This window comes from Aythya marila (genome assembly GCF_965140915.1).
Source record: "Aythya marila genome assembly, chromosome: 2".
Classification (NCBI taxonomy): domain Eukaryota; kingdom Metazoa; phylum Chordata; class Aves; order Anseriformes; family Anatidae; genus Aythya; species Aythya marila.
In genome coordinates, this window is record NC_139043.1 from 148,898,094 (window position 1) to 148,923,077 (window position 24,984).

Genomic DNA, 24,984 nt, shown 5'->3' on the forward strand with positions numbered 1-24,984 from the left:
CCAACTAAAAGCCTGATTTTAAACTAGATTTGCTGAACCAGGACAAGGCCAGTGACTTTCCTCTATCTAATCTTTAAATAATAATAAAAAGAAAAAACTGCAAGGAATGTCCTGTACATGATACACAAACCAGAAAGAGGGAATTAGAATTTGTCTTGTACCTCACTACCATGTTTCAGAGCAGTGCATTACATGAGTTGTAGAAGTGAATAAACTTATTGAAAAATGCACTATCAGGCCATGTGAACAGAGAGATCTGCTCTTACTAAAATCATCACCCCTCTTTTGTTCCTTTCCCAGTCCTACAAACCCTCAGGCTTACCATTGTTTCCCTTAGTCCCCCAGCTTGTGAATAACTCACCGCAGTCACACCTTTCCTTAAAGAAAGGAAGAAGTAGAAGTCTCACTTCATTGTTGCAAAGAAAAGCTGGAAAACCTGACCAGGTGGTACCATCCTGAAGAACCACAACCCAGTCATTAGAAAAAATCCACACCAAGATAGTCGTTTCAACAAGCAGTGTTTAAGACAGATATAGTTTTAGGTCTGATGTGGCATGGGGCTGCTTTCCCCTTTTAAAGGTGCAGAGACCATGGAAGATGTTTGTCCAGGACCATGCCTCCAAAGCCACTAAAGCTCCAGCATCAGGGAGAAGTAAGAGGAACAAGGAATCACTTGTGAACCTTTTCTGAGCCATCACACTGCTGCACAGCAAGGACTAAATGGGATGCCATCATTGGCTTCTTTCTGGGTCAAGGGGTCAAAGCTCTAACCTTGTTTTCTCTTTCTAGATTAGCATTTGTGGTTGTTATTTGAGGTAACAGGCAGACTACTCCTGAGAGCATTTAAGCACAAGTGCAATCTGACTTCTATCTCATTGACATCCCTTTTTATAGCTCAAGAGCAGATGAAGCTATTCCTCTCATTTCCCCCTGAAGTTACATTCAATATGCCTTGAATATGGTGTTCCTTTAGTCTTCCTCTTTATTCTTTAGACCTTCTTCAGGATTTGTAGCTAAACCATGTGTCTAGGAGAGAGAGGAAGGTTCACTGTCCCAAACAAATTGCCACAAAGCACACTGCCCTCTGATTTCAATTCTGGCCAAGATGTCCCACTGCTGACCAGGTCTTAGGGTTGTTCTCAGTCCACCCAGAGTGCACAAAGTCCACCATGTAGGCCAACAGGAACAGTAAGTTTTAGACTAAAGATGCTTCACATTTATAGTTGTGCAACTCATCTGACACAGGCACCAAAGTGCCTGTAGGGCAATGAAGCAGCATCTTCGTTACATAGCTCCTAACTTGTTCACCTACCAGAACAACCTTAATTCCCCTCCTCTTTGCATTTCACCTCTTGCAACCCCGTTACTCTTCATCCTCCTCCGTTTTGCAGCTTTATTTCCAACAGTCCCCTCACCTCCTCCCCCAGCTAGGCTGCTGTTTTGTCATCATCACTGAAGCTGCCTTCACAGCTGCCAGCTTCTTCCCTGTAACACTGCTGCTCTTACCTCACTCTAATAAAGCTCTGACTTTACGGTTTTGGTTAGGTGTGTGTGTGTGTGTTTTTTAAACGGAGTGGGTTGAAAACTATTCTTTTTTTCCCTCCGGACAAAGCAGAAAACAGACAGGTCCATCTGTTCTCCTTGCAGGATCAGTGGCAAAGAACTGCATGGACAACCAAAAATTACATCCCACTCTTCAACAGAGCTGACAGCTCTGAAAGACTGACCATATTGTAATTACTTTTTACATAACTCAGAGATATAGCTAGATATTTGTGCTCTGGGGAGGATAACATTGAGTTGGGACCCTTTCCAGGCAGAAGAAAAAAAAAGAAGAAAAAGTAAAAATAAACATTTTTACAATTATTTTCTAACTATCAGTAAGGCCTAAAGCAACAATTTCTAATCCCTGTCCTGCAAAGCTGTGTGACATGATCTTTGATTTCTGCATGCACATGGAGCTTGGGAGACATCATCAGAGTCCCACAGGAACACAAGCTCAACCTACAAGATTTAGGTACAAGACTGAATCAGGATCCAAAGCTGCAAAAATTTGGAGATGTTGGTTCCTCTATTTACCTTCTCTGGAGGGAGAAAGTGTCCCAAACTCAAGACAGTTAGAGATTTTAATATTTGGCAGCCATCTTAACGGCAAAAAGGATGGATTCTTTTCACCTATTGTCCAGAGAACTTTGTGAAGTTATTATCTCCACAAGACCTTCAGCAATGTGATTAGGATGAAGTTGATTCATTTAAATTTACTCTTGATAATGCAGTCTAAGCCATGTTTTAATGCTCCTATTATAGACAAAGGAGATCTATTTATTTGGTATCATCTTTAGTTATCAGGGTGTGATTTATCGATATCATTATTTGCTTCAGGAAAAGTTGAGCAATCACCAATATGCCCATATCTGTTATCTATACCAACAGCTGAGGAGATAGAAATGAGCTGGTATAGACACCCACAGGGAAGAAGCCCACATTTACTTCTAGGAATCCCAGCCCTATTCTATTTCTGTTTCTATTACAGTTATTACTTATTACTTATGCTATGTTACATTTTAATATTAACAATTTGGTTAGGAAACAAGTGAATCTCTTCTTCCTGAGTTACTTCATCACTCATTTGTTTGTTTATCTGTTGATAAATTAAAATGCACACACACATATATTCCTAGTTATAACTGAGTCCTGCTTAATGGCAGCCAAGGATACCCAGAATTATTGATTTAAGCCCATCTTTTGCAGCTATGCTACAGCCTACAGCTTTTGTTTGAGGAATTCGCCAAGGTTGGTTTAAAAATGATAAGTGGAAAATTGGTAATTTGCAAATTCTTCCAGCAGCAATCTTTCCTGCTGTTAAATCTTATCTCTAGACTGAATCTATCTTGCACCATCTTCCAAACATTACTGTGTCATCGTTTATGCAGTTAAAAAGTCTTCTAATAACAAAAACTATTAGTCTTCATAGCCTCAAACAAATACTGATGCAGCACTCAGATTAATGCTTATAAGTACATTATCTATTTCAAGTTGCTTGGAAATTAACTCATGGTAGAATATGTGAAAACAAGCCCTGCCAATGAAGATGAGCACTGACACATTTCCATCTGCCCCAAATCTCTTTTCATCATTCATCCTAATAATGTTTCCTTTAGAGCTGCTGTTTCCAGAAAACTATAAGACATAACTCTATAACAGAAAAACTGTTTTATGGTCTCCAGCAAAATGTTGCTTACGAGGTGATAATGCCCTGCTTTGGTCCCTGGGAGCAATGATGTGTTCTCATCCCACTTGCTGGGGAATGTGATAATTTGCACAGCAAGACACGACCTTCAGTCCTGGGTATATGCTCGTTCACTAGAGAATGTTGTTGTCCAGGTATTGTTGCAGCAGGAGCTGCTATTCTTTATGTTTTGGGACATACCAGCTCTGGCAACAAATGGCTCTGCAAACCAAGACTTTGCATTGTTATTGTGTCTCTGGGAGCAATGGATGCAGGTGTGGTTCAAGCTGGGTATGAAATGTCATGCAGATCTTGGGTTAGTCTGTAAGTGGTGCTCCTAAAAATCTTCCTCTGTGCCTGGATACACTCAAGGGACAGATATTGGCTCAGACACCAATAAATCGCTCATTCCCTAACACCGCCATCACCCCTAGAGCAAAAAGTGATCACGAACAGTGACTCAGAAGTGTGTGGGTCTGAATCACAGCTCTAAGAGCTCCTCCTACAGTGATGTTGCTTGTACAGTGACGCTAACTTAGGGCTGTGCCCAGCCACACGCTGGTCCAGAGGGAGTACCTCACCACCGGATGCTGAATTCTGCATCAGGGAGCTGTGCAACCAAAAAAGAAGCACTAATGATGATGAAACACAAGGTGACTCAGAGAGAATTCCAGCACCTAGACTGCCTTGCATGATATGGACAAAGTAATTCCTATTTAGTCCCTATTCTGAGGGAATGAGAGACCTGCTCTTAATGCTGACATAAGTCTCTTGGGTGTGTTGGCACTACCAAAGCAAGTAGCAGAATCAAGTGTTTGCTATCTAAAGTGAGCTCAAAGCCAAAGTCCAGTATTAAAAAGACCAAAAAGTAAATACAACTATTTATGCAAGTCTGGATAGGAGATAAAATTGTCATGTCAGCCCTGCCGACCTGCTATCAGAGCACTTAGTCCACCTGAATTTGAGTCATACAGTTATGGCTGGACTCTACTCTTGTAGTGGCATAGAGCATGACAGGCTGAGGTGTCCCTCAAAAAGCACAGATGGATGGCTTCCTCGAGTGATAATCCAGAAAACGATTCTCGGTGCTGCTCTTCAGCAGGCATTAAGTGCCACCAAAGGAAGAAGATCGGAGCAGGTGAGGAAGGGACAAGGACAAGGAGATGAGAAAGTCAGGAGGAGCTGTAGAGTGGGGATAAATTACTGAAGACTGAACGATTCTGCCTCCTGTACTTGGAGAATTTGATGAAGAATTGGTGGAAATGTCAAATTACAACAGCATCAGTAAAAAAAAAAAAAAAAAAAAAAAAAAAGAGAGAAGTCCTTGAGAAAGGACTATTTTCAATGAACTTAGTTGATTACCCTAAAGATCATCCCTAGCATTTCCCAGTGTCAGCACTCCAAACATAGACAACATTGGTGCTAGTTAGCCTAGCAGCAAGCAGCTTTGTTTGTGGTTAATATGAGGGTTGTTGCCTCCATGGTGGGCTGACCTGCCCAGCATCTCTGGCCAGATGTTACAGTTCATTTCTGTCTATGCATATTCAGGATTGAACAGAGTGGAAGACATCCCGTAATTCTGGCCCAGAAGACTTTCTGTTTTAAGAAATACATAAACTGACATACTGTGGGAAAACCAAATAAATAAATAAAAATAAAATCTATCAGCCCTCACAATATAAAATCTTTCAAATCTTCGAGATGCACAAAATTTAACACAACACAACCCTGTGGAGCAATTTGGTTTGACTTTGAAGTGAGCCCTACTCTGCAGATTGGACTGGAGACCTCTGAAGATCCTTGATATACTAAATGGTTTTATGGCTGCTCCTTCCGACAGCCCCATCAGGATCTACACCAAAAAAACAAGCAGAGAGATGATGCTTTGCTTGCTCAACTTCCCCGGGCTCTATCTGGGGAATATCCTCTCTCAACACTGGGGAGCAGGGAGAGAAGGAACACTCCATGTCTGCATAAGCCAACTCCTGAGGCAACGGAAAGAAGCCACAAACAGCACTGTGTGAGTACATCTGAGTCCCTGGCAAGTCCCTGGGACAAGTCAGTGCTCCCTCACTACCCTGCATCTCTACCTCTCCTGTTTCCCCTCAAGCTCTCTTGCCTTACAGGGAGTTTGTTTTGAGCAGAGAAGCTGAAGCTCCTCACCAGAGGTGCAGGCCCTTAACCTTGGCATCTGTCACTAACAGAAAAATCAGTAAAAAAACAAACAAACAAAAAAAACTTTTGTAGTGGATCCAGAACATGCTCACGTTGCAGCAGCCAAATCCAATTGTTCTTCTAGCTTTAATAGATTTACTCTACATTTGTACTGACATGACTAAAAGAGGTTGCTGGCTCAGTATTTCTGTGAAAACAAGCAAAATACAAACTAGCAGCTGTTAAAGGAATACACCACCACCTAAAAACTGTTCCTTATGTCAGAGGCATTTTCATGCATTCAAATATGGAGTAGCTCTCTGATGATTTCAATGTTACATTCAATTCTTACTACTGATTCATCCGGTGTATGAAGGTGAGTATGCCCTCTAAAACTACTGAGTGGTGCTTGCATACCTACAGAGTTTCCAGCTTCACAGAGAAAACTATAGCACATAAAAATTGGTGTAGCTAAAAAGACACCTTCTAGAAAGCAGTGCTATCTGTTCATTGGTATGGGGGGCTGAGTGGCAGAGCAGAAGGAGAGGAGCAGAAGTAGATAGAAGCAATGCCAGTGGACAAAAATTCAGGAACAGGAAGAATTTGGACTGCTGCTTGCAAACTCCCACCCCAGTAATTCCTGTGACCAAGTGAATCTCCTACTCCACCCCAGTAACTCCTGTGCCCAAATAGCCACAAGAAGGTCCCAGGAAAACCAAGTCGATCACAGCCCTCGGTTTTAAAGCTTAGTTCAAAAGGTAGTTAAGTGTGGGTTTGAGCATGATCTCAACTGCAATTGTGATTATAACATAAACTCCAAGCAGCATCAAGAGCAATGTATGGGAGAGCTCAGGGAGATAGACACCATAGCAAAACAGAGACCAGAGGGAACATGAAGGGGTAAACTCAAGATTCCCAACTAGGGAAAGATCTTAAAGCTACTGAAATGAGCAGCGTAAGTGGGATACCAGAACTAAGAACAGCTACACCATCATTTTTTTCTTTGGCATAATGTCAGGGATGACTGTGGGCCCCTCATGGCCTGCAATAATAAGCAGCCACATATACATGTATACAGCCCTTCAGGAAAGGGAATCAGAATTTTATGTAGAGCCTAATATTAATAAAAGCCCATCTAATAAGACTAAAATTTCTCCTGCATTTATAGACAAGACTCATCTGTCTGAAAATGGCTTTTACTGCAGACTTTTGCTAGATATCGAGTCACCTTGGCTCATACTATAGACAACGGAATGGAGCTGAAGCTGTGATTTATCCCCATGTAAAGCAGACCCCTACAACTGGTTGGACGAATTGCACCATAAAATGTATTGACTGTATTGACTAGATCTCCAGTGACTATAAAGAGAACTGAAATACCTATTGCAGGCACAGAACATTACATGTACATATCTAAATTTAGTTATCTTAATGTGGCTCTGAGTCCCATCTCTCAGGTCAGGTGAAAAGTTTCCCATCCTTCAAGTGTTTTCATCATAGACACCTAAATTCATGTTCATCACCCAATGCATCTTCTGTAGTCAGTGAGAAGTTTCAGGCACTGCAAGAAGTGATTAATCTCACTTATTTTAAGAACCATCTTCAGGATTAGATTAACTGCACTCCAGAAACTTCTATTTCCTATTTTTCTTCTGCAAATACAAAAAGAGTCCAGACAGCTACCTCAGATAAAGCACTAGATGGATGGATCCCATTGTGAATGTTGATAAACAGCCTCTCAAGCCCTGAGGGAAAGCAGGGAAAACAAGTTGTTTTAAGTAATTTAGCACTAAATAGAGTAGCATGTTTGTGAATGTGCGGTGTGATAATGCTATATTCTGGGAGCAGAAACTGCCATGAGCTTCAGCTGGCAGACCTCTGCACAGTGTCACTGCACGCAGGACCTGACAAGATAATGGAGCAACATCTCCTACAGTGAGTTAGACAAAACTGGGAGAAATGTCCAAATAGCAGCAACAATGCAACTAGCAATATCTTCTGTGTTGTACAGAAATCATAAGTTTGGTACTGAATGATCAGTGGTCTCCATCTCCTGGATTAATACCCCAAAAAACTATTGGGCTTTGTTGACATGCTAAGATGTGGAGCTTGAAGTATCTGAACCTCCATGGGAGTTTGATCAGCACAAGAAGGGTTGAAACAGAAAAGGTAAAAGCCTTAACAAAGTTTCATGAGTAGGAAGATGAAAAGCTATAGAAAATAGAAAGTGTCATTAGACATACACAGAGGGCAAAACCCAAATTATTTCATTGGGGTAGGATTTCCTGATTCTTATCCCAAAGAAAAGCAGCCATTTGCATAGACCCAGGAGGGTACCCTCAAGGTGTCCATTTAGTTGTCTAGGACTACAGCCATGGCACAGGTCATCTAGCCATGCTGTTACTGGCCTGTGTGTGCCACTGCTCGGGAAAATCCCCAGCATGGCTTTGCCAATTAGTCTAGACGTACTTAATGGCTGTGGTAGGCATGGGTGAAGATACTGCCACAGTGCAAGGCTGGTCCAGAGCCATGGTCCTACACATCTGATGCTACTGTGTAAACAATATCTGATCAAGGAGCCTTGCCAGTTGTGTGCATTGAAATTCTCCCAGCAGCATCTCACAAGCAGCAGTATTAGCAAAGGTAGAAGAGCAAATTCCAGTTCTTGTAATTACCTTCATAAATTAATTCCCCTGTAATTTCAATCAGCTGCTCTTGACATTCCCTCCTCAGGGTGTAATCCCTCCTTGTAAATGCTCTGAGAACTGCATGGAGAGGCATGAGTGGAGCAAAGATAAGCAGAGCTGATGCTGCACTGCTGAGCACCTGGTGGGCAGCTCCCCACCATGAACTTTGGGGATTTTACTATCAGACCCTCAACAGCTGTACCTACTCCTCCTTCATCCCCATTGAAAACAGAAATTTTTTGATTTTTTGCATTTTCAGTCAGTGGGAAATGCCCTGTAAAGAGTCTTATGTTTTAGGATGAACATCTCTGTCCTTCATTTGAAGTAAGGTATAGCCTAAACCGAATGGTTCCTATAAAATGTATAAGAACTGTGACTTGGATGGATTGGGGCATTTAAGCTTTCAGCGTTGCTTTAGCTCTGCTTTGGTGGAGGACAGCACTAGAAACACTGAATTGTTATATGAGTTGCAAACTTAATATATCAAAAGGTTGGAAATCTGAGATGGGAAGGTAAATAAATTCATACATTGAACTGAACAGATAAAAGTAGCCCAACAATCAGGTCTAAACAAAAGGAAATGAGGAAATAATTGCTGTTTAAACATAGGTGCAGTGTCTCATGAAGTCCTAGTTCTTGTATTAATTCAGTTGACTAGCAGAAACTAGATGCAATTAAAAACTGGCTTCAGAGATATAAATAAAGCCATAACAAATGATATCATATTAACCAGGAGGGGGAGAAGTTGTTATTTAGTGAAATGCTGAATGGATTTTCTTAGTTCTGGTTTTATTAAATGCTTCCTTAATGATCTATAAAAATAATTAAATTGAACGTTAACAAAATTACCAGATACTAATCTGGAAGGTGATCAAAACACCAGTGAGGAAAGAAGAAAGTAAATATGAAAAACATCTTAGATTAGAAAACAATACTGGAGAGTCAACACAACCAAATACAGCTTGGCAAGGGAATGCAAAACACAACCATACAGCTCTCAGCAGCAACTCTGAAAACAAGGAGGACAAATGAAATGCAAATATCCAGAAAATGACATAAGGTCTAGAAAGTCTAGAAAGTCAAAGGAAGCAAAAGATAACACCTAACATGGACAGGATTAGGGTTCCTGCACTGTTGCTGCCATAAAATGGACTACCGTGTACCAGCAACCTAGAAAAAGGAAATTAGGAAAGATTTTGGCAAGACTGATGTATGCAGAAGGACGTGCACGCCACCTCAAGAGATATAGGATGCTTCTGAAATCAGGGTCTCAGCATCTCCCAAACTGAGACTCAGCAGGGCTGGAGAAACGCATCTCCACTTCTGCATGGTTTTTAAGACCCACCCACGAACCAGAAAAAGTCAGCGCCAGGTTGGTTGTGCAGAGGAAGATGATGACACCTAGCACTGCCTTCCACCACACCTCAATCATACTCCTTCACTGAGGCTGACCTCAGTGTCACCTTGGGTAGGTTTCTCCTGACTTCAGTGGCACCTTTCACTGGTTCCAAGTTAAACAGGCTCTTAAGTAGTTTGCATGCTTGAGGCTGGGGAAGGCAATTTACTTATTTCCAGCCTGAAAATTCTCCCAATGCGCCTTTTTCTAAGTAGGTTGCCATGAACCTAACTATCCCTGGGCATGTCCCTTTCTCCACAGAAAATGCTAGGTTTCCCAGCTATCACCCTAAGACAGGAGGAGGCATACACGTAACAGCTCTTGTGGCCCATATTCCTTGTAATGCTATTAATATTTATGTTATCTCTTTTAATACAGGATCTGCCTGAAGCAGTAGAGGAAGCACCGGCTCCATGGCTCCATTCCTTCTGTAAAGCTTCACACACAAGAAGGGAATCTTGCATTATTAAATACAAAAATAAACATAATTATTTTTTTATACCATACAAGACTGATCACAATAGTGTCCTACCACCCAGCTGCCTGGATATATCTAAGGTTACCACTCTATTGTGCTTCCAAACAACATATAAATAATCTGTAACACTCATGTTACTGATTTTGATTGGAAAGTTTATTTGAGCTGTTAAATTATGACCAAATCACTTAAGTCCAGACCTTGACCTTGAATGTGCATTGTCATCACCTGACCTTGCACACACATCAGTGCTGGAAAGGACTTCTTACTATCCATGTATGCACATGCACAGGTTTGTATCTTGGCTAAACTGTGAATAAAGATGAATAAAGAGGATTTAGTCAAGTAATGTTTGAAGATGGGGAACCCCAAAGAAAGAACAGGAAGATGTCAGGTGAGTAGCCTTTGGTGGGATGTTTGGGAGCAGCAGGCACTGCCAAGGCACCTTCATGTTCACTTACACACTGAAGCACGGTGGTATATAACAAGGTAGATATGTGAGGTTTTTTTTTATCCAGCTGTTAATATACATCAGCTTCAGTTACTATTTTTTCCATTGGATTTGTCTACCAAATGAAGCAAAACATATGTGGGGAGGCTCTCCCAGCTCAGTTTTAAAACATCTCAGATGAAATTAAGAAATAAAACCCGTGTGACCTCTCCACCAGGCAGCCGACCCACAGGTGCCCAGACCTGCGAGGTGCAAGGAGCGAAGCGAGGCACGAGAAGGGACTGAACTGTGCGCTGCCTCCAACCTGAGCCCATCTGTTGTGCTGGGGACACCGCAACATGTCTGTCACAGGGTTTTTCTGGAAATGGTGCCTCCAGGACTGGCAGGGCAGCACTGCGACAGTGCTACTCCTCACTTCTGAGTTTCTCAGAAGAGGAGAAAAACCCAGGTTGGTGGCTGCTGGAGGGGTTCTGCTGCACCCCCTCTGGACAGGATGATGAAATTTGGGACAGTTTGGTTTTATAGAAATGACAGTAGGGACTCTGGCATCTTTCTGAGGGGCTCATTGCTGGTGGAGTTGATGGCATGAGGAGCTGCTGAGGGTTTGCTGTCACTGGTGGTGCTGATGCTCCCCAGCACTGAGCTCTCTGCCCACACGAACGAGCCCAGCCACTGCTTCACCTGGCCATGACCCACACCCCTGGGGATTTAGGGCCCACAGAGGAGCACATCTGCACTACAGACATCTGTGTGCCCTCAGCTCCTGCCAGCCCTCCCAGGCAGGCGTTCGCAGCACCAAAATTCGGCAAGTTAGCGGCGTAGCCATGGAAACACTGAGCACTGCAGGCTGACCGACCCGGCACTGATCCCCGAGCAGGTCTCGCTGTCAACACCAAAGCCCTGGTGAGGAGTTCTGGGGCTGTAGGTGATGGCAAGCTGAAAACACACATCTCCACCCAGACCCCTGCCCACCAGAGGGCCAGGTCTGTAGTCTCAGAGCCAGTTTGGGCTCTTAAGGAAGCGCTGGGAACCCATGAGTTTTGTTGCACCTGCCAAAGTGACTCCAAAGCAGGACCGTAACCCTCTGGTGCTCCACAGACAGCCAAGATTTCCCCAGGCTCTGCCTCCCCTTCCCCACCACCACAAGCAAACACCAGCTCACTGCTGATCCCAGCAAACACCAGCTCACAGCACTGCTGATCCTGGTGGAGGAAACAGTCACATCCTCATGCCAGCCCTGGGCAGCTCCTGCAAGCCTTGGCAGCAGAGGTGTGCGGTAAGGTCTCCAATGAGTAAGACTGCGTTATTTTTTACAAAGTACAGAGCAGAATATTTATCCGTGCATTATGATGGATTAGGATAAATAATTAAAACAGGGCTTGCACTGGCGAATGCATTCACAAAGGGAGCTTGCTAATGGACCAGGCTTGCTCTCCTGCTCCAGGGATTCAGAGACCAGTCCATGCCAGACAGGCAAAGGAAGGGATCTGATTTATCCTCCTTCTTCCCCCAGCCTGTTCCCAGATTACCTTAGGGTGATGGCTCGGTGCATCTTATGGAGCATCTCCCGAAGGGCCAAGAGGAAAATAATGGAAAGTCCCCAGACACCCAACCTGTTCCTCAAGTCCCTCAACACCCTTTCCCACAAACAGCCCACCCAGGATCAGTCATCCAAGAGGTTCCCAGAAACACCAATGATCATATCCCTCTGCCTCCTCTGTTTGTTCCAGGTGGTATTGAAATATGATTAGATGGGAAATAGGGAAGGGCGTTCATGTGTTCCCCGTGGTTTCCCCTTTCCCATCAGGAGGTATTCTGTGGTGATCCACAGCAGCAGAGATCAGCCAATATCGCACACTCTTCAAAAAATAAAAATAAAAAAGGAAAATCCAGTCCTGAGCCTTTTCCTAGTCTTATTTTTCTGTGAAAGTAATGGCTGCAGTTGTCTCGGGGGATGGTATGAAAATAAGAATATCTCCTAGCTACCTCTCCTTCAGCCTCTCTTTTCATTAAGTCAGGCTGAAAAATTTCCACAAATTGCCATTGCAAAGTTGATCTGAATTCTGTTACCTTTCTGGAGTCTGTCCATCATCCACCAAATTCTTTCTGTTTATAATTAAAAATAAACAGAAAAATCAAAATCTTTATTTCTTTTTTTTTTTTTTTCCCATTAAATTAATTTGTGTTTTTGTGCATAAATAAAGCATTTGGACATTTCATGGAGGTGAGCAGGGCTCAAGTCAGCAATCCTGGCCAAACCACTCATCCCACGAGGCTCAGCATCAGGGGATTCCTGCTATACAGCGTGATGCTCAGCACAAAGGAAAGCTCAGTGCACCACGGGAGCTGTAGTTACACCTACAGGGAGAAAAGAGCAGGGATAACTTGTAGCCTGACCTGCCACCCCCACGAACCATTTCCAAATGAAAAATCTCAAAGATTTCAACAGTTGTGTGTTTTGTTTTTATATTATATATATATTAATATATATACACACACATATACATATACATATACATATACATATACATATACATATACATATACATATACATATACATATACATATACATATACATTCCTGCAAATGTGCAGTAGGTGTTCAGCTTTGAGTAGGTGAATTTTTTCATGGGGAAAGTCAATATTTTCTCTTACCAACCACCCCAACAAGATATTGCCACCAGGTCTGAGACCACTGGTGTTCTGGCAGAGCAAACTTTAAAGGTAAATCTGCCCAGCAGTACGTACAGGGAATAGATGTTTTCAGGAGAAGGAAATGGAGTCAGCTTCTTTGGGACCAAATCACCTTTCTCTGTGCTATAAGCACAGAGCAAACTCAGGGCAAACTCAGATGTGCAGGACGAGGGAGGGGGAAGAATCACAAGAAATCTCTCTCCTATATCTTTCTGCAAATCACTGCCACTGAAGGCTGAATGCCAAAACTGACACCAGAAATTCCCCTGCATCTTGTCCCTATGGCCTGGATGGGCCTGATCATATTTTTGCATTCTCATTCGATTATTTCAAGGGATTGAATCATTTCAGTAGATCCAACTGCACCTAAAACAAATGAACTGTTTACACCAGGAACCGTGTCAAGCCTTATTTATGTGCACATTAGAACAGGGAGATGCACGAAGGATCATGACCCTTTCGCAGCCATATGGGCATCACTGTACAATTTAATGAGTTCCCATCTGCACTACCCTTTTAAAAGGTAGGTTGTTTTTTTCTGGCATCCAAATTTTGCAAAAACCTTTGCAAAGCCCCTTCCTGCCCTCACACAACATCCTCAGAGTGTCTGAAAAATGCAAGCCTCTTCCATTGGCAGCTTCCCACCTCTGAAATCCTGGGATAGACAGCACCAAAGCCCCTTGCATCAGCCCTTCCTTAAGCACCTTATGAGGAATCCATCACAGCCACCCATGCTGCAACCCCTTTTGTTCCTCAGCTGTTTATTCTCTCAGTCCTACAGACATGAGAGCAACTGTCTTACTCTTAATTTGGTTGTATTGCAAAAATATTGATATCTGCTGAAAGGTGACTCTGAATGAGATGAAGTATGATGTTTTATTAGGATAAATGGGACTTTCCTTTCTAAGTAAAATGGCAAATTTGTAGACTTTATGGAAAGGTTGGCGATCAATCTCTCAGCAACCCAAAATAAAGTGTAAAGCATTCTCGTGTGAAAAGCAGCAATGGGGAGCTGCCGGGACAGCACTGCACGGCGTCACAGCAGCACCTCCAGCCTGAGAGGGACTCCTTTTCAGAAAGAAAAAGGCTAAAAGGCATTTCATCTGAAAGCAAGAACAAAGACTTCAGACATCAACTCAGAGTGCTGCTTCCCTGCTGCACTGCTCCTGCTCTCGAGCAGGTCATTGCTCTCCAGACACAGGAACAAGCTCAGAAAGCTGGCAGCAAGATCTCAGCATGCTGCTCCATCACTTTCAGAGGGTTTCTTTTGTAGGGCCTGATTGTGTAGCGAGGTAGGAGCCCACAGCTTCTGCTGAGTTCAAAAAGATGCTGAGACTGAGCAGAAACTTGGACTGCAGAGCACCGCTGGGTGACTCAGGAGGGGATGGGCTGGCAGAGCCCAGGCAGAGCACTGGGTGGCTGCTCAAGGTGTTCCGTGCTCATACCTCCTGAGGGGACAGGACACGTACTCCAACTGGAAGCACTGCCATGCTCTCTGCTGAGCCAGCATTGCTCATCTGGAAGCCTGTTCTCCTCAATCTTAATGCCATAAAAACCCCACAGAGCAGCATTCCCTCATCTCCCCATCAAGTTCGATAAAGTTTGGGGAGGATCTGGCCGAGAAAGCACTTTTGGGTTCCTGCCTAGGGGACAGTGTCTTCCCCGCTGATGTTCAAAGGGGCACAGCAGAACCTTCACCAAAAGAAGTGGAAGCATGGTAGGAGTTGTGTGTTTTACTTCCCTTAAGGATAAAGACTCCTAGAGGTGTTTTTTCATTAATGTTCATTGACTGGCCAATACTCTTACTGATTTGTGTGGGAGCGCATCAGGATCACATCTCAGCGTTTTGCAGGACTGCAGTCACCAAGGAGCTGTTGGCCACACAGAACATTGGGGCCACTCCTAAGAAGGATCAAACCCTACAAAATTACATTTTTGCCCATTCTATGATCCAGGTTACACAGGGATTTGAAGGGTAGCCACACACCTAGGCAGCTAGTTAAAATGAATGTTGTAACGTGGAAATTTTTATACTCACTGCACACAAATGTGACTTAGCCCACCTTAGCCTCTCTAGCCCCATTCACCACCCCATTGCTTGTTCCCAGGCAGGAGCCTGGGCATGGATTTGACCCAGCTGCCATGGCTGTCCACAGAGAGATGCCACGCTCTTGTAAGGTTCTGTCGTGTGCCAAAGCTTCTTTTATGCAGCCTGCGTGGGCTGAGTGAGGCAGGAGGAGCGGGAGGTGCGCCTCCGTCCAGACACAGCTCTCCCCAGGCAGGAACCATGTTATGCAATACCGAGCACAACCCAACAGCGAGCTCTGTACAAAAAGCCTCCCCCAGCACAGCATCTTCCCCCGGCCCCAAATGCTGTCTCTCCCTGCCTGCTACCACAATTTATTCCAAAGGAAAAAAAAAAAAAAAAAAGAAAAGAAAAAGAAAAAAAAACAACACATGATGGTAGCTGGTGTCCACATTGTCACAAAAACCAAGCTGGAAAACAGGAGCCTTTGTCCCAAGACACACTTCATGAAAATACTGAGCAGAGGGGGGTAGCGATAGGTGAATGGCACATAACGCTGCCTTCTACTTCTCGCCCAGGGCTAAATCCCTGCAAACATCCACGAGAAATTTGCCGGAAGGTAGAATCACAGCCCTACACTCAAGGTGTTTATCTGCAAGTGCAAGAACTACACTGGTGATCAGGGCTTCCCAAAATCCAGCTCCAGGCTCGCAGCCCATGCAGCCCAGAGCACTTTGTCTTTGGCAAATGAAGCAATTTCAGAAATCACTGCTTAAAGCCTCTATCACACAGAGCTCTGTATACGTTACAGCTTTCAAGAGAAATAGTACACCACGATCACTGATAATCCCTGGGGTTTTCAAACACATTCATAACACTAAAAAAGCGCACATTTATTTTAACAGGACTCTGCCAACTTCATTGTATGCTGTAAGCAGCCTTATTTTTTTTCTATTTTCTTACAAAAGCTTAAGGGTTGTGAATTTTTAGGAATGCCAGTGGTCATTAATTTACCTTGGCACCTTTGGGCCAGAAAACGAGTTTGTTTCGTCTCTGCCTGTGGCTGGTTTAACTTTCTGGTGGAAAGGGCTGCAGTGCCTGGGCTTCATGCCCTGCAGGGTAACACTCAGTGGACTGAAACCTGATGGCTTTCGTTTGCCACCTTCAGCTACTGTAGGAGCCGGCTCACACGGGGTTTATAAAAGCTAGTTTAGCCACATGTAATGCTCTGTGCTGAACTGAAGCCGGCAGCGTCCCCTTAAGCACTTCGAGCCTTAAACCCGCTCAGAGCTAGCTCCCGCTCCCCTATCCCGCTTCCAGGGGTTGAGGCGCGCAGATTTGGGCACAGCGCCCTGAGGCGACGCGGGGGCACGGCCAGAGGGAGCCACGGGCTCGAAAGAAACCGTTTGTTTTGGGAAACCAGAGGGAAAAAAAATAATAAGAAAAAAAAGAATAAGAAAAAAAGAATAAGAAAAAAAGAATAATAAGAGGATAATAGTAAGAAAAAAATGGTAAGAAGGAAATAATAAGAAAAAAAAGAATAAGAATAAAATAATAAGAATAAGAACAAGAATTAAAAGAGTAAGAATAAGAAAAAAAGAATAAGAATAAGGAGTCAGAGTAATAATAAGAAAACCACTCAGCCAGCACATCCCTTAGTGAGGTCCCTGCCGTTCCCCCGGCGCTGGGAGCGAATCCCCCGGCCGGGGATGATGAAGCAAAAAGGGGCCCCCAGGCGCATCCTCCCGGGGATCCCCGGGGGCCGGGGGTCCCGCTCCCGCTGCCTGTACTCACACGAAGCCGTGGTAGAGCAGCGCCCAGCCTCGGGGTCGCTCCAGGGCGTCGTAGATCAAAGTTTGGACCCGTCGGTACTTGGCGTGGTTCCTCTTCACCGGGCGGCTCAGGGGGGTCTTGGCCAGCAGCCCCAAGCCCGGCGGGCTCCGCTTGCCCCCCTCTTCTTTCCCGCCGCCCTCCAGCAGCAGAGTCCCGTCGCGATCGGCTCCGGACCCCAGGGCCAGCGAGCCCTGCTCGGGGTCTCCACCGCCGCCACCTCCGCCGCCACCGCCGCCACCTCCAGTCGCCGCCCGGCCGCCCGATGTCGCCGCCGCCCCGCTAGCGCCGCGCCGAGCCTTCAGCCCCATGGCCGGGCCCCGGAGGCGAGCTGCGGCTCGGCGGCAGCCCCGGGAGCCCCAAGGCCATGATCCGAGCTCCCCGCCCTCCCCCCCACCCCCCCCAGCTCCCCCCCCGGATGGTTGGGTGGTGTGTTTGTATATATATATATATATATATATATGTATATATATATATACGTGGATGGGGGTATATATATATGTATATATATATAATAAGGGGAAGGGGGGATGGAGGGGGGGGGAGGCGGTCACATCCCCCTCAGGTCATCCCCGCCGGCGGGCGGAGGGGAGGCTGGAGCAGCGCGGTAGGCACCTGGGAGGGGAAGCATCGCGGAGTTTATTTACCAGCCCGATGCCCGAGCCCCTTCCTCCCCCCTTCTACCCCTCCTCCTCTTCCTCCTCCTCCTCCCAGCTCCTGCCTGCCTCCCCCCTTCCCCCCCCCCACCCCCCCCAGCCTTCACGTTAGGGAGTGGCCCATTGTATGCACCAGCAAATAGCCGCCTGCCCCCCCCCTCTCTCCCAGCCCTGGGGGGGGAGCTGCTCAGCCCCCTGTCCCCCCAAACCCGTCCATCACCCCTCCCAAATGAAAAAAACACCGGCTGTCAGCCCCCCCCTCCCCTCCTGCATCCCCCCATCAGCCGCCGGAGGATCCGAGCGGGGAGATCCCGGCAGGCGGCGGGAGGGGGAGACCCCTCTCGACACCGGGGGATCCCCCCGCAGCATCACAGCCCACCCACACCCCCCCCATCCGCACACACACCACCCCCCGAGGGGAGGGGAGGGGAGGGAGGGGGAGGGCATCCCCGGCCCCCCGCGGAGCAGGAAGGAGGAGGAGGAGGAGGATGAAGGATGCCGGGAGAGGCGGCTGGAGGCGCTGCCCGCCGAGCAGGGCTCGCTCGGAGCCGAGCCGAGCCGATACCCTAAGCACGGAGGTGGGGTGGGGGCAGGACGCCCGGGCAGCCCCTAACCACCCAGGGCTCAGGTTTGGGCACGGTTCTCTCGGGGAGGGGATGCTGCTTCTGCCCCGGGGCTCCAGGGCTGGGATCCAGCAGCTCCACAACACCCCACAACCTTCCCCCAAATGTGTATCAGTCCCCGGGTCCTGCCCCGACCCTAAATCCAGAGGGGCTGTGATGGTCACTCTCCTTCCCCACTCAGTTTGGTGGCTGAGAAGCCGGGAGGAGACAGCTTTTGTGTGCTTTGCAGCCCGCATGCCCTGGGATTTCCGCCACAGCGCAGCAGGAGGATCCCCTTTCCTCCTAGAGGTGATTTTCCGTGAAAAACCTCTCTGCGGGGCTGAGCATTCACATACCTTGGGAGGATACCAAGGGTCTGATCGTCTGATCGAATCTTCCTTGTCAGATAATATCTAAAAAAAAAAAAAAAAAAAAAAAGAAAGAATAGAGAGAGGGAGAAAAAAAAAAAAAAAAGAAAGAATAGAGAGAGGGAGAAAAAAAAAAAAAAAAAGACAAAGCCCTACAGATTGCTGGTTGTTTTCCTGAGAAGTCCCCCTCCTCCAGATGGGGGAGTTTTCCTGGTATCTCCTGAAGAGATGCCAAGACACCCAAAAGCCCTTCCAGATTTATAAGGGAAGCAGATTTGCCACCTACTCGAGCAGCTCCTGCTCCCCCAAAGGATTTATGATCTGAGTGGTCCCTTCTCTTTCGCATACCAGGAAAGGATAAAAAAATGGAAAGGGAGCTCCTGGAGGTGGACCCACCAGAGGCTTGCAGGGGCCACTTCACAGCACCCTGTAGGAGATGTCACAGGCATGTCTGTCACTGCAAGAAGATGCTGGGGGAGAAGGACTTTATTCCCTCAGGTATTTGGACCTTCTGAAAAATCGAGCAGCTTCTGTGTCAAAGAAAAAAAAGGCTCTGAGAGCCCGCAACTCCCCTTTGCTACCATTCCCCTCCCAGCCTGTGGCCACCACCTCTGCCCTCCACTCACCAGTGAGCTCCAGTGTTAACACCATCTCGGTCACCAGCCTTTTTCCAGCCTTCATATCCCTGAGGGGTTTGTCCAAGGGCAGATGTGAACAGGCACCACGGGGTCTCACCTGCACACCTGTGGCATCAGCAGCCAGGGGCAGGCTTCCCAAAATCCCCATAGCCCCAAGGCCATTCCCAAAATCACCGCCCCGGTGTGGCACCAGGAACATGCAAGTTCTGCTCCCTGCTCTGCTGACATCTATCAGCATCATCCAAATGGCATTTGTAGGCTGTATTCCCAATGAGGGCTGTGGGAGGCTAGGAAGTTTGGATAACTAGGCCATTTATCTCTCTCCAGCTCCTGTTCTACCTCAGTACAATAGCGATGATGCTTTCCAATACCACAGGGGAGCTGTAAGCATTAGCGAGGATGTATGGGGCGCTGAGAACAGAGCGCTTATCCAGATAACCCCCTGTGCCTTAACCTTCATCCCAGAACTGCATGGGAAGAGGCAGGAGGAGAAGGGGGAAGGAGAGAAAATTTATAGCTAACCAATTCATCACAGTTTTGAACCACAACAGTGAATGTTCAACAAGAAATGGGAATGATAAATTTATATATATATATATATTTTTTTTTTTTTGGGGGGGGGGGGAAGATGTAAATTATTTCCATTAACCAAGGGTTGTACAGATGTCAAATAGCAATCAGTGATTGATAGGCCAGCACACGAGCTTGTTTGGCCTTTACACAACACTTTTCAGTATCAATTACAAGCTGTTTTTTGTTGTTATTGTTGCTGTTGTTGTTTTTTTTCAGTTGCATCCTCCAAAAGGCAGTCCCTCAGACAATTTCAAGTTCCAAATTACTCCCGTACAAACTAGCCATTAGGACCAAAGAGGATATGAGTTTCCATCTCCTCTCCAAATTTAAAATCCCATTGCTCAGTGTCAGGAATTCTCCTCCTCCATGCTCCATCTGGGATAACTATTGCGAAGATGTATCTGCACTGGCTGGGAAGCAGTTTAACACAGGGGGAGTTAGGTAAAACCTTATAAATCAGTGCACAGACAGCCAGTAGTTTTGTGGGGCTCTGAATCAGCCCCTATTGCTGCCCCAGATACCCTCGCTGCTCCTTGGGTCCCCAGCCCTATTGCACACCTGCTGGCAAAAAGCTCCCAGCAACTTCCAAGGGAGCTTGGACAGATGGAGCACTCCAGGCTATGATTTGGCTTGATGAGCAATTACGCTCCATTACTATTATTTATGATGTGTTGCTGGCAGCACCCAACGCGCACAAGTTTGATATCCACCTCCTTGGCTGACACTGGAGGTCTTGGTAATCAAAAGCAAGTGCTTCTTGCTGAGCTGGAGTTTGCAGCCAGGAGGCTGCAACAGGCTCTGCTCAGAGAGTGCAGAGGGACTGGTGGTAAACATCTCCAGTGGGTTATGCTGGCCTTTGCCAAAAAGAAACCTGTTTCAGTCAGACAAGTTACACTCTAAAATCATAGGAAAACAGGAAGGGATTGTATCTGCTGGTCAAGACAGCATGGTTTGTTTTGGCTTATTAATAGATCTGATTGATTCAACTGGAGCATCTGAATCACGCTTACAAGAAGGAAAAATGCAAATGGAAATTCAGGAAGATTCAGTTACGCTGAAAAAAAAAAAATATATATATATATATATAAATGGGAGTGGAATGGACAACCAGCAAACAAAATTTGAGAGTGGAATGGACAACCAGCTGCTCATGAGCTTCAGTGGCAGGGGGCAGAGATCTGGTACCTGAAAAAAGTGCAGAGGAATATCTAGGAGTCAGGAAGAGAAAGCAATGCTATCTATATCATGAGTGAAACAGTCCTTAAAATGCCAGAGGTAAGTGGGATCTCAGTGTCAGTGCTGTGTAGAAGGTGTTGAATATTTTTGCCCTTCTCTTTCTGTCCTTCTGCTGGCTCCCCTATCTTATCAAACAAAATGTTTGCAGTGCTTCATGGTCTCTTTTTTTCTCATTTCCCAATTAATTTCATTTCTGTCTGGTCTCTAGCACCAACCTCCACTCAACCTTGATAGAAGCTACATCAAGCACCCTCATGCTCTCATCTCCAACTGCTTCAAGGAGGTCTCCAGTCACATACAAACCTACCTCATGATCCATTTAAGTTTTTTGGTTTTTTTTTTTTTTAAACTTCAATACTGGGATGTCCACGAAATCAATCAAAGTGCTTGCCCACAGTCTGGAAGCACCCACTCCTCATGAATGAGACAAAATACAGAGCACAGCACCAATACCCCAGCTAATTCCAGCAGTAGGAGCAGTCCACTCATAAAAGAGATTGAAGCTCCATGGGACTGATTTCCAGGATTGCTGTCCCAGTCACAGCACTGTGCTGCAGCAGCTACACTATTCAAACACCCACCTAGCTTCATACTGCAATTTCAGCGTTCAGCAGCAGAGAGATGTTCAGGTATTTTCTCTCTCATCTCTACACATCCATCTCCTCATCCTTTCCTTCAGTTATATGTGAAACTTATTTTCAGGGCTTGTGTTTTAAGGCTTAGCATTGGGGGAATCTAAGCTATGGCTATGGCTACTGCCTGCTAAACTAACACAAAATGAAGCTTAGCAGATACCAGTGCAACAGCCTACAGTCATGCACAAAACACTCTCAGACTTGGTCTTAAGTCAGTGTTGCAGGTTTGATCTTTATTTTTAAAAGCTGTGACCTAGTTTAACCCAAAGTTACAGTCTGTGATCTGCAGATGGTCCAAGTGATCAAAATGTCACCTTCTGGCTTCCAGATCATTGCATGACCTCCATGAAATCAGGCCAAGGAAAAGGGCACAAAAAAGTGTTACTGGGGAGAGTGACATCAGTGTCTGCTCCTTGAAACTGCCAGTGGAAAAAGGGGGGGGAGAAGCTTAGAAAATCTCAAAGCTGTGCAGAAAAATAAAAGGTAGTTATGACAGCCAGCTCTTCCTTCCCTAGACTACAGATAAGCCTGATGAAAAGTAGCTGCTGCCTCAAGCTGTTTTCCTTTCCTCTGCAGCAACAAGGTGCAGCTGAAAACCAGAGCCTATATTAGCACCTTAGTGGCTGAGGAACTGTGACTGGGGTCCCAAAACATCAGTGCCTGTAGACCTATCCTTTTCTCCTTCTTTGTGAATTTTGTGGGGTGGTTTCACTGTCTTGGAAATTGCTGAGGCTCTATAGCTGGCAAGAGTTCAGCCTTTGGGCATGACATTTACCTTGGTGAAACTGCAGGGAATAGACAAAACACATTAAAATATATATATATATAGAAAATACATATATATACATATATATATATACATACATACATATATATATATATATATTTGCTTTCTCCATAGGAAAGACTCTCACTTGAGGGCCAGATTCCTTGGTCTGGGAGAAAGCAGGACAAATGTTTCCTGTACTTCAACTGCACAACAACACATAAATCACATGTCACCTGTTTCTGTGGCACCCTTAGCAATGGTAGGCCACAACTGCTAGATGTCATTGGCCTCACTGCCTACAAGCTTCATGGAAAAAAAAAAAAAAAAAGAAAAGAGAAGAAAAATAAATCTTCGCCTCTATAAATTATGGCACAGACAAAAGAAAATCAATAAACTGTATCTTCACACTGTCTCAATGCCATTAAAAGAGCATCTTAAACCAATCAAAAGAGCATTCATAATTCACTCATGCACACCTTTCTGAGCCCATGGCACAGTGCAGAAAGCACATGTGCACCTGTAATCTTGTCCAATCATTTCACATAGTGAGGCAGGAGGAAGGATTTCCTCCAGCAATGTTAATGCATTGTAGAGGTCTTGTCCATCAGCAGCTCCAAACCTTGGACTACTGGGGTCCTTCTGAGCTCTGACTATCTCAGTCCTCGGATTTCCTGGGGGGAAAAAAAAAAAAAAAAAAGTCTCAAACTTCTTTATTTCTCAACCCACTGAGCAGAGCAGGTTTAAACTTTCCAGGCTGTTGGATTGCCTTACCACAGTTCAATTTCAGGCGTGCCCCTTGAGCACAGGTGGCAGGGCAGAACTGTGACATTAAAAGTCAAAAGGCTGACTTGAAAAAATGACAAAGTTCTTCAGAGAGGGAAAGCAAACAAATAAAGATGGTTCTTCCTGTTTTTTTTCTCTCATCTAGTCTCGTGTTTTATGACTTTCCATCAGCTGCTTGGAATTTCTCACTCCCCCTGCTGACTGTAAGTGAAGGAAAGTAAGGTGAGAATCTCACTTCCACGTGTGGGGACATCACAGGATCAACCTGAAATCCTGACGTCTGAACTCTCACTGCTACAGCTGACAACTCTGAGGAATATGTAGTGGACTCATTACTGGCTGAAATGATTTTTCTATTTCTTTTCAGATAATTGTTAGGCTTGCAGAGTGTGCCTAATATAATGCAGTGTCTGTTAAAGCAAGTCTATCAATCTGACACTTTCTCCTACCGTCAAAATAATGAATTGAAATGCCAGTACTGGAAGTCTGATCATGCTGGGGATTCAACAACAGATGAGGACACTCTAGATTCAGGCCTTTAGACCTGAAGAAATTGTGTTTTCAAAGATGTGTCTCACAGGGAACCTACCCAGTGATTTCCTTTACACTTTCTACTTTCAAACAAGGGAGTAGCCTGGCTTAGCCAACAAGTAACTCTTCTGGGTGTTTTCTGGGGGAAAAACAAATATCCAAAAACTTATTCTAAACTTATACAGAATAGAAATATTCACATGACATAATTGAAAAAATAAAAGAGGGAGAAAGGGTGGCCACATATGGGAAGAACCGTTGAATATCAGTTAATATTTGATATAAATTGACCCATCACAGTTCCTTCTAGTAGAGTGCTTTGAGTGTCTTGAATGCCAGAAGCATGCTTCTCTGTGACACGGGCTTCATCAGTGTTGGTAAAATGAAATGTTTGAATACTGGTACAAAACTAGTACCAGCTTTGGGTAGGATCATAACATAACTTGGTTGTATGAAGCACCACACAAGATGATGGCTGCCAAGCCATCATGGTACAGTCTGCTTTGCAATACTCAATAGCCTTATGCCAGTAGACTCCTAATAGTTTCAGTGAGAGCTCTGATGAGTAGGAAGGGGTCTTCAGACATTATCTCAGTGCTGTGTCTGACTTCTGAACACCCAGATGGACACGACTGATAGAAGGACCTGGCATATATTTTAGTTTCAAGGAACTTTACCCAGAAGTGCACTATAATTCACAGATGTCAGCCTTTTATATCCAACTCTGATTTGCAAGGCTATCCCACTCCTACTTCACATTCAGCCCTTGAGAGAAGAACATTCTTTGAAAGAGGCTGTGGGCTGGCAATGATCCTATGGGCAAAGTTTGTATTCAGCATCTTTGGTAAATTCTAGTCCTCCAAAGATGCCACTTACCACCTTCCCCAAGCACAGGAAGAAGATGCCCTGTGTTAAGACACCCTCTGATTTCACAAGTGTAAAAGTAAAAATCTATTTCCAGCCTCCCTTTCCCTGCCCAGTTATCTATAAGATGACACAAAACAACAGCCAAATTCCCCCTCTCATCAGCAGCCATCTCTGACAAACAGCTTCATGAGGGCTTCCAAAACACTGCAGCTGTGAAGGCTCAGCAAAAGCCTTGAAGGCACCACCACACACATATCCTAGTTTTCAGATGGTTTCTCTTAGGGCAAGCGCAGCCCTCATACCTATGCAGTCTCTTCATGCTGAAGACAACAGAGAGCTGCACAATGCCACGAGAACACTTTTTTTTTTTTTTTTTCTACT

General features: G+C 45.2%; 1 protein-coding gene across 1 annotated transcript in view; it reads right to left on the reverse strand.

The window, feature by feature from the left end:
* The window catches only part of KCNQ3 (potassium voltage-gated channel subfamily Q member 3), a gene marked incomplete at both ends in the record, with an annotated part of 191,769 nt that extends 174,513 nt beyond the window's left edge, over positions 1-17,256 (reverse strand). The window contains one exon of the mRNA XM_082752137.1: positions 16,910-17,256. Coding sequence (XP_082608263.1) covers positions 16,910-17,256 — 347 coding nt within the window. The remainder of the gene's footprint in view (positions 1-16,909) is intronic.
* Positions 17,257-24,984: the final 7,728 nt, after the last annotated feature.